The sequence below is a fragment of the Salvelinus fontinalis genome, unplaced genomic scaffold, assembly GCF_029448725.1.
Source record: "Salvelinus fontinalis isolate EN_2023a unplaced genomic scaffold, ASM2944872v1 scaffold_0191, whole genome shotgun sequence".
In the NCBI taxonomy this organism is placed as follows: domain Eukaryota; kingdom Metazoa; phylum Chordata; class Actinopteri; order Salmoniformes; family Salmonidae; genus Salvelinus; species Salvelinus fontinalis.
In genome coordinates, this window is record NW_026600400.1 from 39,255 (window position 1) to 53,246 (window position 13,992).

The 13,992-nt window shown below is 47.1% G+C and overlaps 1 protein-coding gene across 6 annotated transcripts in view; it reads right to left on the reverse strand.

Moving 5' to 3' along the window:
* Positions 1-1,366: 1,366 nt before the first annotated feature.
* The window catches only part of ap5z1 (adaptor related protein complex 5 subunit zeta 1), a 44,152-nt gene continuing 31,526 nt past the window's right edge, over positions 1,367-13,992 (reverse strand). For 2 of the 6 annotated variants that reach the window (XM_055912604.1, XM_055912605.1), the window contains 8 exons: positions 13,134-13,274; positions 9,922-9,959; positions 8,236-8,398; positions 7,955-8,133; positions 5,558-5,700; positions 3,890-4,008; positions 1,814-1,941; positions 1,367-1,706 (listed from right to left, as the gene is read on the reverse strand). In XM_055912604.1, the coding sequence (XP_055768579.1) occupies positions 1,548-1,706; positions 1,814-1,941; positions 3,890-4,008; positions 5,558-5,700; positions 7,955-8,133; positions 8,236-8,398; positions 9,922-9,959; positions 13,134-13,274 (1,070 nt within the window). In that variant the 3' untranslated portion in view covers positions 1,367-1,547. The other 4 variants (XM_055912607.1, XM_055912608.1, XM_055912609.1 and 1 more) reach the window with 4 other exon arrangements.

Here is a 13,992-nt window from a genome sequence, read left to right on the forward strand (position 1 = left end):
CCCTCCACATCGTCTACAGGGTACTACCCTCCACATCGTCTACAGGGTACTACCCTCCACATCGTCTACAGGGTACTGACCCACATCGTCTACAGGGTACTGATCCACATCGTCTACAGGGTACTGATCCACATCGTCTACAGGGTACTGATCCACATCGTCTACAGGGTACTGATCCACATCGTCTACAGGGTACTACCCTCCACATCGTCTACAGGGTACTGACCCACATCGTCTACAGGGTACTGATCCACATCGTCTACAGGGTACTGATCCACATCGTCTACAGGGTACTAACCCTCCACATCGTCTACAGGGTACTAACCCTCCACATCGTCTACAGGGTACTAACCCTCCACATCGTCTACAGGGTACTACCCTCCACATCGTCTACAGGGTACTACCCTCCACATCGTCTACAGGGTACTGACCCACATCGTCTACAGGGTACTGATCCACATCGTCTACAGGGTACTGATCCACATCGTCTACAGGGTACTGATCCACATCGTCTACAGGGTACTGATCCACATCGTCTACAGGGTACTGATCCACATCGTCTACAGGGTACTACCCTCCACATCGTCTACAGGGTACTGACCCACATCGTCTACAGGGTACTGATCCACATCGTCTACAGGGTACTGATCCACATCGTCTACAGGGTACTAACCCTCCACATCGTCTACAGGGTACTAACCCTCCACATCGTCTACAGGGTACTAACCCTCCACATCGTCTACAGGGTACTACCCTCCACATCGTCTACAGGGTACTACCCTCCACATCGTCTACAGGGTACTGATCCACATCGTCTACAGGGTACTGATCCACATCGTCTACAGGGTACTGATCCACATCGTCTACAGGGTACTGATCCACATCGTCTACAGGGTACTGATCCACATCGTCTACAGGGTACTGATCCACATCGTCTACAGGGTACTACCCTCCACATCGTCTACAGGGTACTGATCCACATCGTCTACAGGGTACTGACCCACATCGTCTACAGGGTACTACCCTCCACATCGTCTACAGGGTACTGATCCACATCGTCTACAGGGTACTGATCCACATCGTCTACAGGGTACTGACCCACATCGTCTACAGGGTACTACCCTCCACATCGTCTACAGGGTACTGATCCACATCGTCTACAGGGTACTGATCCACATCGTCTACAGGGTACTGATCCACATCGTCTACAGGGTACTACCCTCCACATCGTCTACAGGGTACTGATCCACATCGTCTACAGGGTACTGATCCACATCGTCTACAGGGTACTGATCCACATCGTCTACAGGGTACTGATCCACATCGTCTACAGGGTACTGATCCACATCGTCTACAGGGTACTACCCTCCACATCGTCTACAGGGTATTAGTGGTGTGGTGTGTGTACTGACCGGTGTATTAGTGGTGTGGTGTGTGTACTGACCGGTGTATTAGTGGTGTGGTGTGTGTACTGACCGGTGTATTAGTGTTGTGGTGTGTGTACTGACCGGTGTATTAGTGTTGTGGTGTGTGTACTGACCAGTGTATTAGTGTGTTGTGGTGTGTGTACTGACCGATGTATTAGTGTGTTGTGGTGTGTCTACTGACCGGTGTATCTCTGCAGTGTATTTGGGGATGTTGAGCAACAGACTGCTTCTCTCCAGCAGCACCAACACCAGCTGGGCCAGCAACCTCTCATCTGATACCTACACACACACACACACCACACACACACTTATATACACAAAATACATGTTTTATCTCTGACTTATTCTGGTTGTAGCCTGTGTGTGTGTGTGTGTGTGTGTGTTACCGTGGTAACTGTGTTGAAGTAGACGTGCAGCAGCACTGGAACACTTTGAGCTGATTGGATGACTCTGGACCAATCGGCTGCCTCCATCAGCAGGTCATGGAGCACGCTCAGTCTGTCCATGGTATCACCTGGGGAGAAATAGAGTAATGTTACTGTAGTGGCATTACAGTAGGTGTATTACAGTAGTGGCATTACAGTAGTGGTATTATAGTAGTGGCATTACAGTATTATAGTAGTGGTATTATAGTAGGTGTATTACAGTAGGTGTATTATAGTATTATAGTAGTAGTATTACAGTAGTGGTATTACAGTATTATAGTAGTAGTATTACAGTAGTGGTATTACAGTATTATAGTAGTAGTATTACAGTAGTGGTATTACAGTAGTACAGTAGTAGTGGTATTACAGTAGTAGTATTACAGTAGGTGTATTACAGTAGTGACATTACAGTAGTGGCATTACAGTAGTAGTGGTATTACAGTATTATAGTAGTAGTATTACAGTAGTGGTATTACAGTAGTACAGTAGTAGTGGTATTACAGTAGTAGTATTACAGTAGTGGTATTATAGTATTACAGTAGTAGTGGTATTACAGTAGTAGTTGTATTACAGTAGTAGTATTACAGTAGTAGTATTACAGTAGTAGTATTACAGTAGTGGTATTACAGTAGTACAGTAGTAGTGGTATTATAGTAGTAGTATTATAGTATTACAGTAGTGGTATTATAGTATTACAGTAGTAGTAGTATTACAGTAGTGGTATTATAGTATTACAGTAGTAGTGGTATTACAGTAGTAGTTGTATTATAGTAGTACAGTAGTAGTGGTATTACAGTAGGTGTTTTACAGTAGTGGCATTACGGTAGTACAGTAGTGGTATTGCAGTAGGTGTATTATAGTATTACAGTAGTAGTGGTATTACAGTAGTGGTATTACAGTATTATAGTAGTGGTATTACAGTAGTAGTATTATAGTATTACAGTAGTAGTGGTATTACAGTAGTAGTATTACAGTAGTGGTATTACAGTAGTGGTATTATAGTAGTACAGTAGTACAGTAGTAGTGGTATTACAGTAGGTGTTTTACAGTAGTGGCATTACGGTAGTACAGTAGTGGTATTGCAGTAGGTTTATTATAGTATTACAGTAGTGGTATTATAGTATTACAGTAGTAGTAGTATTACAGTAGTGGTATTATAGTATTACAGTAGTAGTGGTATTACAGTAGTAGTTGTATTACAGTAGTGGTATTATAGTAGTACAGTAGTAGTGGTATTACAGTAGGTGTTTTACAGTAGTGGCATTACGGTAGTACAGTAGTGGTATTGCAGTAGGTGTATTATAGTATTACAGTAGTGGTATTATAGTATTACAGTAGTAGTGGTATTACAGTAGTATAGTAGTGGTATTACAGTAGTAGTATTATAGTATTACAGTAGTAGTGGTATTACAGTAGTAGTATTACAGTAGTGGTATTACAGTAGTGGTATTACAGTTGTAGTGGTATTACAGTAGGTGTGGTATTACAGTAGGTGTGGTATTACAGTAGTGGTAGTACAGTATTACAGTAGTGGTATTATAGTAGTAGTGGTATTACAGTAGTGGTATTATAGTATTACAGTAGTAGTGGTATTACAGTAGTGGTATTACAGTATTATAGTAGTGGTATTACAGTAGTGGTATTACAGTAGTAGTATTACAGTATTATAGTAGTGGTATTACAGTAGTAGTATTATAGTATTACAGTAGTAGTATTACAGTAGTGGTATTACAGTAGTGGTATTACAGTAGTAGTGGTATTACAGTAGGTGTGGTATTACAGTAGTGGTAGTACAGTGGTATTACAGTAGTGGTATTACAGTATTACAGTAGTGGTATTACAGTAGTAGTGGTATTACAGTAGTGGTATTACAGTAGTAGTGGTATTACAGTAGTGGTAGTACAGTAGTAGTGGTATTACAGTAGTGGTAGTACAGTAGTGGTATTGCAGTAGGTGTATTGTAGTATTACAGTAGTGGTATTATAGTAGTACAGTAGTAGTGGTATTGCAGTATTACTGTAGTATTAGTAGTATTACCAGACCCTGCCTCCCCTCTCAACAGGAACAGGAAGAGGCCTCTATGGGCGGGGCTTCGGAACGCTTCCAGCGATGACAGGCCACGGCCCCCTGGCTCAGACACAGGGAAGCATGCAGACCTGACACACATCACCGTGTTACATTTCTCTGCTCTGATGGTTCCCTGAAATGCTTCTAGGAACATGGTGTATGTTATTGATTGATTTGTTACTACACCATCTTACAGACAGATACCTTACACACATCAACTTAGAATACACTACGTATTTATACAGCTGTACAATTATACATTTCTGTGTTCAAATAAAATATTAGAATATAGTTGAAGTCGGAAGTTTACATACACTTTATTAAAACTCGTTTTTCAACCACTCCACAAATTTCTTGTTAACAAACTATAGTTTTGGTCGGTTAGGACATCTACTTTGTGCATGACACAAGTCATTTCTCCAACAATTGTTTACAGACAGATTATTTCACTTATAATTCACTGTATCACAATTCCAGTGGGTCAGAAGTTTACATACACTAAGTTGACTGTGCCTTTAAACAGCTTGGAAAACTCCAGAAAATGACATCATGGCGTAAAAGCTTCTGATAGGCTAATTGACATCATTTGAGTCAATGAACGTACTTTGTGCGAAAAGTGCAAATCAATCCCAGAACAACAGCAAAGGACCTTGTGAAGATGCTGGAGGAAACGGGTACAAAAGTATCTATATCCACAGTAAAACGAGTCCTATATCGGCATATCCTGAAAGGCAGCTCAGCAAGGAAGAAGCCACTGCTACAAAACCGCCATAAAAAGCCAGACTACGGTTTGCAACTGCACATGGGGACAAAGATCGTACTTTTTGGAGAAATGTCCTCTGGTCTGATGAAACAAAAATAGAACTGTTTGGCCATAATGACCATCGTTATGTTTGGAGGAAAAAGGGGAGGCTTGCAAGCCGAAGAACACCATCCCAACCGTGAAGCACGGGGGTGGCAGCATCATGTTGTGGGGATGCTTTGCTGCAGGAGGGACTGGTGCACTTCACAAAATAGATGGCATCATGAGGTAGGAAAATTATGTGAATATATTGAAGCAACATCTCAAGACATCAGTCAGGAAGTTAAAGCTTGGTCCCAAATGGGTCTTCCAAATGGACAATGACCCCAAGCATACTTCCAAAGTTGTGGCAAAATGGCTTAAGGACAACAAAGTCAAAGTATTGGAGAGGTCATCACAAAGCCCTGACCTCAATCCCATAGAAAATGTGTGGGCAGAACTGAAAAAGCATGTGCGAGCAAGGAGGCCTACAAACCTGACTCAGTTACACCAGCTCTGTCAGGAGGAATGGGCCAAAATTCACCCAACTTACTGTGGGAAGCTTGTGGAAGGCTACCCGAAACGTTTAACCCAAGTTAAACAATTTAAAGGCAATGCTACCAAATACTAATTGAGTGATTGCAAACTTCTGACCCACTGGGAATGTGAAATAAAAGCTGAAATAAATCATTCTCTCTACTATTATTCTGAAATTTCACATTCTTAAAATAAAGTGGTGATCCTAACTGACATAAGACAGGGAATTTTTACTAGGATTAAATGTCAGGAATTGAGTTGAAATGTATTTGGCTAAGGTGTATGTAAACCTCAGAGTTCAACTGTATATGTGTGTGTACCTGAGCTGTAGGGTGAGAGCAGCAGTGAGACAAGGCAAGTCCAGTAGAGAGTGTAGCAGCTCAACTGCAGTCCCAGCCGTGACCAGAGAGGGCAGCACATCCACATAGTCAGATACCAGGCCTGGACTGTCCCACGCTAGGAACTACAACACATAGTCAGATACCAGGCCTGGACTGTCCCACGCTAGGAACTACAACACATCCACATAGTCAGATACCAGGCCTGGACTGTCCCACGCTAGGAACTACAACACATACACACTGTCAGATACCAGGCCTGGACTGTCCCACGCTAGGAACTACAACACATAGTCAGATACCAGGCCTGGACTGTCCCACGCTAGGAACTACAACACATCCACATAGTCAGATACCAGGCCTGGACTGTCCCACGCTAGGAACTACAACACATACACACTGTCAGATACCAGGCCTGGACTGTCCCACGCTAGGAACTACAACACATAGTCAGATACCAGGCCTGGACTGTCCCACGCTAGGAACTACAACACATAGTCAGATACCAGGCCTGGACTGTCCCACGCTAGGAACTACAACACATAGTCAGATACCAGGCCTGGACTGTCCCACGCTAGGAACTATAACACATAGTCAGATACCAGGCCTGGACTGTCCCACGCTAGGAACTACAACACATAGTCAGATACCAGGCCTGGACTGTCCCACGCTAGGAACTACAACACATAGTCAGATACCAGGCCTGGACTGTCCCACGCTAGGAACTATAACACATAGTCAGATACCAAGTAGGGTGTCTAGAGTGTTATAATGGGGGGGGGGGTGTTACCTTGAGCAGGTTAGGGAAGTAGGGTGTTATAATGGGGGGGGGGGGGGGGGGGGGGGGGGTTACCTTGCGCAGGTTAGGGAAGTAGGGTGTCTAGAGTGTTATAATGGGGGGGGGTGTTACCTTGAGCAGGTTAGGGTAGTAGGGTGTCTAGAGTGTTATAATGGGGGGGGAGTTACCTTGAGCAGGTTAGGGTAGTAGGGTGTCTAGAGTGTTATAATGGGGGGGGTGTTACCTTGAGCAGGTTAGGGTAGTAGGGTGTCTAGAGTGTTATAATGGGGGGGGGGGGGGTGTTACCTTGAGCAGGTTAGGGAAGTAGGGTGTCTAGAGTGTTATAATGGGGGGGGGGGGGGGGTGTTACCTTGAGCAGGTTAGGGAAGTAGGGTGTCTAGAGTGTTATAATGGGGGGGGGGTGTTACCTTGAGCAGGTTAGGGAAGTAGGGTGTCTAGAGTGTTATAATGGGGGGGGGGTGTTACCTTGAGCAGGTTAGGGAAGTAGGGTGTCTAGAGTGTTATAATGGGGGGGGGGGGTGTTACCTTGAGCAGGTTAGGGAAGTAGGGTGTCTAGAGTGTTATAATGGGGGGGGGTGTTACCTTGAGCAGGTTAGGGAAGTAGGGTGTCTAGAGTGTTATAATGGGGGGGGGGGGGGGTGTTACCTTGAGCAGGTTAGGGAAGTAGGGTGTCTAGAGTGTTATAATGGGGGGGGGGGGGGGGTGTTACCTTGAGCAGGTTAGGGAAGTAGGGTGTCTAGAGTGTTATAATGGGGGGGTGTTACCTTGAGCAGGTTAGGGTAGTAGGGTGTCGAGAGTGTTATAATGGGGGGGGTGTTACCTTGAGCAGGTTAGGGTAGTAGGGTGTCTAGAGTGTTATAATGGGGGGGGGGGGGTGTTACCTTGAGCAGGTTAGGGAAGTAGGGTGTCTAGAGTGTTATAATGGGGGGTGTTACCTTGAGCAGGTTAGGGAAGTAGGGTGTCTAGAGTGTTATAATGGGGGGGGGGGGTGTTACCTTGAGCAGGTTAGGGAAGTAGGGTGTCATAATGGGGGGGGGGGGGTGTTACCTTGAGCAGGTTAGGGAAGTAGGGTGTCTAGAGTGTTATAATGGGGGGGGTGTTACCTTGAGCAGGTTAGGGAAGTAGGGTGTCTAGAGTGTTAAAATGGGGGGGGGGGGGGGGGGGGGGGTGTTACCTTGAGCAGGTTAGGGAAGTAGGGTTTCATAATGGGGGGGGGGTGATACATTGAGCAGGTTAGGGAAGTAGGGTGTCTAGAGTGTTATAATGGGGGGGGGGGGGGGGGGGTGTTACCTTGAGCAGGTTAGGGAAGTAGGGTGTCATAATGGGGGGGGGGTGTTACCTTGAGCAGGTTAGGGAAGTAGGGTGTCTAGAGTGTTATAATGGGGGGGGGGGGGGGGTTACCTTGAGCAGGTTAGGGAAGTAGGGTGTCTAGAGTGTTATAATGGGGGGGGGGGGGGGGGGGGGGTTTTACCTTGAGCAGGTTAGGGAAGTAGCGTGTCATAATGGGGGGGGGTGTTACCTTGAGCAGGTTAGGGAAGTAGCGTGTCTAGAGTGTTATAATGGGGGGGGGGGGGTGTTACCTTGAGCAGGTTAGGGAAGTAGCGGGTGTAGAGCGGTACGGAGGAGTGTAGCTGCAGCTGATTGGCTCTGATGAAGGACAGCGTCTCGTGGGCCAGATAGGGGTCGTTGAAACACTCTGCTGGGAGAACACCAAACACACACGTCCACACACACTCACTGTCCACCGCTGCAGTCTCCCCTACACACACACACACACACACACACACACACACACACACACAGTAAGTACACACTCACTGTCCCCCGTTGCAGTCTCCCCTACACACACACACCTCCTCACCGTGGTTGAGGTAGAACTGAGCGATGGGCAGGAGGACTCGGCCGCAGGACAGGTCAGAGTTCAGACGGCCGAACAGTGACTTAACACACGGGAATGCACGATACACACACCCTGCATCCTCCAAACACACACCGTCCAGGATACGCACCGCCTCCACCAGGCACTGACACACACACACACACACACACACACACACACACACACACACACACACACACACACACACACACACACAGAGAGAGAGGACGGGGTTACTACAGCAGTATGACTGTATGGTGTGTGATTGTAGAGGACAGGGTTACTACAGCAGTATGACTGTGTGTGATTGTAGGGGACAGGGTTACTACAGCAGTATGACTGTATGGTGTGATTGTAGGGGACAGGGTTACTACAGCAGTATGACTGTATGGTGTGTGATTGTAGAGGACAGGGTTACTACAGCAGTATGACTGTATGGTGTGTGATTGAGAGGACAGGGTTACTACAGCAGTATGACTGTATGGTGTGTGATTGTAGAGGACAGGGTTACTACAGCAGTATGACTGTGTGTGATTGTAGAGGACAGGGTTACTACAGCAGTATGACTGTATGGTGTGTGATTGTAGAGGACAGGGTTACTACAGCAGTATGCCTGTATGGTGTGTGATTGTAGAGGACAGGGTTACTACAGCAGTATGACTGTATGGTGTGATTGTAGAGGACAGGGTTACTACAGCAGTATGACTGTATGGTGTGTGATTGTAGAGGACAGGGTTACTACAGCAGTATGACTGTATGGTGTGTGATTGTAGGGGACAGGGTTACTACAGCAGTATGACTGTGTGATTGTAGAGGACAGGGTTACTACAGCAGTATGACTGTGTGTGATTGTAGAGGACAGGGTTACTACAGCAGTATGACTGTGTGTGATTGTAGGGGACAGGGTTACTACAGCAGTATGACTGTGTGTGATTGTAGGGGACAGGGTTACTACAGCAGTATGACTGTATGGTGTGTGATTGTAGAGGACAGGGTTACTACAGCAGTATGACTGTGTGTGATTGTAGAGGACAGGGTTACTACAGCAGTATGACTGTATGGTGTGTGATTGTAGGGGACATGGTTACTACAGCAGTATGACTGTGTGTGATTGTAGAGGACAGGGTTACTACAGCAGTATGACTGTATGGTGTGTGATTGTAGAGGACAGGGTTACTACAGCAGTATGACTGTATGGTGTGTGATTGTAGGTGACAGGGTTACTACAGCAGTATGACTGTATGGTGTGTGATTGTAGGTGACAGGGTTACTACAGCAGTATGACTGTATGGTGTGTGATTGTAGGGGACAGGGTTACTACAGCAGTATGACTGTGTGTGATTGTAGAGGACAGGGTTACTACAGCAGTATGACTGTATGGTGTGTGATTGTAGAGGACATGATATATATATAGTATAGTATGACTGTATGGTTAGGGTTAGGGTGGTGGTGGTGTAGGGGTAGAGGGTTATAGGTTGATTGATATGATATATATATAGTATAGTATGACTGTATGGTGTAGAGGGTTAGGGTGGTGTCGGGGTAGAGGGTTATAGGTTGATTGATATGATATATATATAGTATAGTATGACTGTATGGTGTAGAGGGTTAGGGTGGTGTAGGGGTAGAGGGTTATAGGTTGATTGTAGGTGACAGGTTGAAGCTCACTGCTTTCTGTAGCTCTGTGTCTGTTCTCTTCAGCGCCTCTGAAACAGAAGAAAACAGTCTTTACAACACACAGGGACACATTGGGATTTCATACTGCGGTCACTCTGTTCAACGAGGCAGTAGTGTAGGGGTTAGGGTGTAAGGTACATACTGCGGTCACTCTGTTCTACGAGGCAGTAGTGTAGGGGTTAGGGTGTAGGGTACATACTGCGGTCACTCTGTTCAACGAGGCAGTAGTGTAGGGGTTAGGGTGTAGGGTACATACTGCGGTCACTCTGTTCTACGAGGCAGTAGTGTAGGGGTTAGGGTGTAGGGTACATACTGCGGTCACTCTGTTCTACGAGGCAGTAGTGTAGGGGTTAGGGTGTAGGGTACATACTGCGGTCACTCTGTTCAACGAGGCAGTAGTGTAGGGGTTAGGGTGTAGGGTACATACTGCGGTCACTCTGTTCAACGAGGCAGTAGTGTAGGGGTTAGGGTGTAGGGTACATACTGCGGTCACTCTGTTCTACGAGGCAGTAGTGTAGGGGTTAGGGTACATACTGCGGTCACTCTGTTTAACGAGGCAGTAGTGTAGGGGTTAGGGTGTAGGGTACATACTGCGGTCACTCTGTTCTATGAGGCAGTAGTGTAGGGGTTAGGGTGTAGGGTACATACTGCGGTCACTCTGTTCAACGAGACAGTAGTGTAGGGGTTAGGGTGTAGGGTACATACTGCGGTCACTCTGTTCTATGAGGCAGTAGTGTAGGGGTTAGGGTGTAGGGTACATACTGCGGTCACTCTATTCTACGAGGCAGTAGTGTAGGGGTTAGGGTGTAGGGTACATACTGCGGTCACTCTGTTCTACGAGGCAGTAGTGTAGGGGTTAGGGTGTAGGGTACATACTGCGGTCACTCTGTTCTACGAGGCAGTAGTGTAGGGGTTAGGGTGTAGGGTACATACTGCGGTCACTCTGTTCTACGAGGCAGTAGTGTAGGGGTTAGGGTGTAGGGTACATACTGTGGTCACTCTGTTCTACGAGGCAGTAGTGTAGGGGTTAGTGTGTAGGGTACATACTGCGGTCACTCTGTTCTACGAGGCAGTAGTGTAGGGGTTAGGGTGTAGGGTACATACTGCGGTCACTCTGTTCTACGAGGCAGTAGTGTATGGGGTTAGGGTGTAGGGTACATACTGCGGTCACTCTGTTCTATGAGGCAGTAGTGTATGGGGTTAGGGTGTAGGGTACATACTGCGGTCACTCTGTTCTATGACGCAGTAGTGTAGGGGTTAGGGTGTAGGGTACATACTGCGGTCACTCTGTTCTACGAGGCAGTAGTGTAGGGGTTAGGGTGTAGGGTACATACTGCGGTCACTCTGTTCTACGAGGCAGTAGTATAGGGGTTAGGGTGTAGGGTACATACTGCGGTCACTCTGTTCTACGAGGCAGTAGTGTAGGGGTTAGGGTGTAGGGTACATACTGCGGTCACTCTGTTCTATGAGGCAGTAGTGTAGGGGTTAGGGTGTAGGGTACATACTGCGGTCACTCTGTTCTACGAGGCAGTAGTGTAGGGGTTAGGGTGTAGGGTACATACTGCGGTCACTCTGTTCTATGAGGCAGTAGTGTATGGGGTTAGGGTGTAGGGTACATACTGCGGTCACTCTGTTCTATGAGGCAGTAGTGTATGGGGTTAGGGTGTAGGGTACATACTGCGGTCACTCTGTTCTATGAGGCAGTAGTGTAGGGGTTAGGGTGTAGGGTACATACTGCGGTCACTCTGTTCTACGAGGCAGTAGTGTAGGGGTTAGGGTGTAGGGTACATACTGCGGTCACTCTGTTCTACGAGGCAGTAGTGTAGGGGTTAGGGTGTAGGGTACATACTGCGGTCACTCTGTTCTACGAGGCAGTAGTGTAGGGGTTAGGGTGTAGGGTACATACTGCGGTCACTCTGTTCTACGAGGTAGTAGTGTAGGGGTTAGGGTGTAGGGTACATACTGCGGTCACTCTGTTCTACGAGGCAGTAGTGTAGGGGTTAGGGTGTAGGGTACATACTGCGGTCACTCTGTTCTACGAGGCAGTAGTGTAGGGGTTAGGGTGTAGGGTACATACTGCGGTCACTCTGTTCTATGAGGCAGTAGTGTAGGGGTTAGGGTGTAGGGTACATACTGCGGTCACTCTGTTCTATGAGGCAGTAGTGTAGGGGTTAGGGTGTAGGGTACATACTGCGGTCACTCTGTTCTATGAGGCAGTAGTGTAGGGGTTAGGGTGTAGGGTACATACTGCGGTCACTCTGTTCTATGAGGCAGTAGTGTAGGGGTTAGGGTGTAGGGTACATACTGCGGTCACTCTGTTCTATGAGGCAGTAGTGTAGGGGTTAGGGTGTAGGGTACATACTGCGGTCACTCTGTTCTATGAGGCAGTAGTGTAGGGGTTAGGGTGTAGGGTACATACTGCGGTCACTCTGTTCTATGAGGCAGTAGTGTAGGGGTTAGGGTGTAGGGTACATACTGCGGTCACTCTGTTCTATGAGGCAGTAGTGTAGAGGTTAGGGTGTAGGGGACATACTGCGGTCACTCTGTTCTATGAGGCAGTAGTGTAGGGGTTAGGGTGTAGGGGACATACTGCGGTCACTCTGTTCTATGAGGCAGTAGTGTAGGGGTTAGGGTACATACTGCGGTCACTCTGTTCTATGAGGCAGTAGTGTAGGGGTTAGGGTGTAGGGTACATACTGCGGTCACTCTGTTCTATGAGGCAGTAGTGTAGGGGTTAGGGTGTAGGGTACATACTGCGGTCACTCTGTTCTATGAGGCAGTAGTGTAGGGGTTAGGGTGTAGGGTACATACTGCGGTCACTCTGTTCTACGAGACAGTAGTGTAGGGGTTAGGGTACATACTGCGGTCACTCTGTTCTATGAGGCAGTAGTGTAGGGGTTAGGGTGTAGGGTACATACTGCGGTCACTCTGTTCTATGAGGCAGTAGTGTAGGGGTTAGGGTGTAGGGTACATACTGCGGTCACTCTGTTCTATGAGGCAGTAGTGTAGGGGTTAGGGTGTAGGGTACATACTGCGGTCACTCTGTTCTATGAGGCAGTAGTGTAGGGGTTAGGGTGTAGGGTACATACTGCGGTCACTCTGTTCTATGAGGCAGTAGTGTAGGGGTTAGGGTGTAGGGTACATACTGCGGTCACTCTGTTCTATGAGGCAGTAGTGTAGGGGTTAGGGTGTAGGGTACATACTGCGGTCACTCTGTTCTATGAGGCGTTGGCAGTACTGGAAACTCTTCTCTCTCAGACGTTCTTTAGGAGGAAGGAGTCTGCTGGAGGAGGACGTGGCTGAAACCATGGAAACCACAGAGCCGTCCACCTCCGACCTGTCATCTGGGAGAGAGGTCAAGGGTTAGAGGTCAGGGGTGGACTGGACTGACCAGTTAAAGCAACACACTGTAAGATGAGCGTAATGAAACAATTCCATGACATGTTTAATAGTTGAAGAGTCAGGTAGGCTGAAGGTCTGATCTAATAGACAGTCAGGTAGGAGGAAGGTCTGATCTAATAGACAGACAGCCAGGTAGGCTGAAGGTCTGATCTAATAGACAGTCAGTCAGGTAGGCTGAAGGTCTGATCTAATAGACAGTCAGTCAGGTAGGCTGAAGGTCTGATCTAATAGACAGTCAGTCAGGTAGGCTGAAGGTCTGATCTAATAGACAGTCAGTCAGGTAGGCTGAAGGTCTGATCTAATAGACAGTCAGTCAGGTAGGCTGAAGGTCTGATCTAATAGACAGTCAGTCAGGTAGGCTGAAGGTCTGATCTAATAGACAGTCAGTCAGGTAGGCTGAAGGTCTGATCTAATAGACAGTCAGTCAGGTAGGTTGAAGGTCTGATCTAATAGACAGTCAGTCAGGTAGGCTGAAGGTCTGATCTAATAGACAGTCAGTCAGGTAGGCTGAAGGTCTGATCTAATAGACAGTCAGTCAGGTAGGCTGAAGGTCTGATCTAATAGACAGTCAGTCAGGTAGGCTGAAGGTCTGATCTAATAGACAGACAGTCAGGTAGGCTGAAGGTCTGAGCCATCTAATAGACAGTCAGTCAGGTAGGC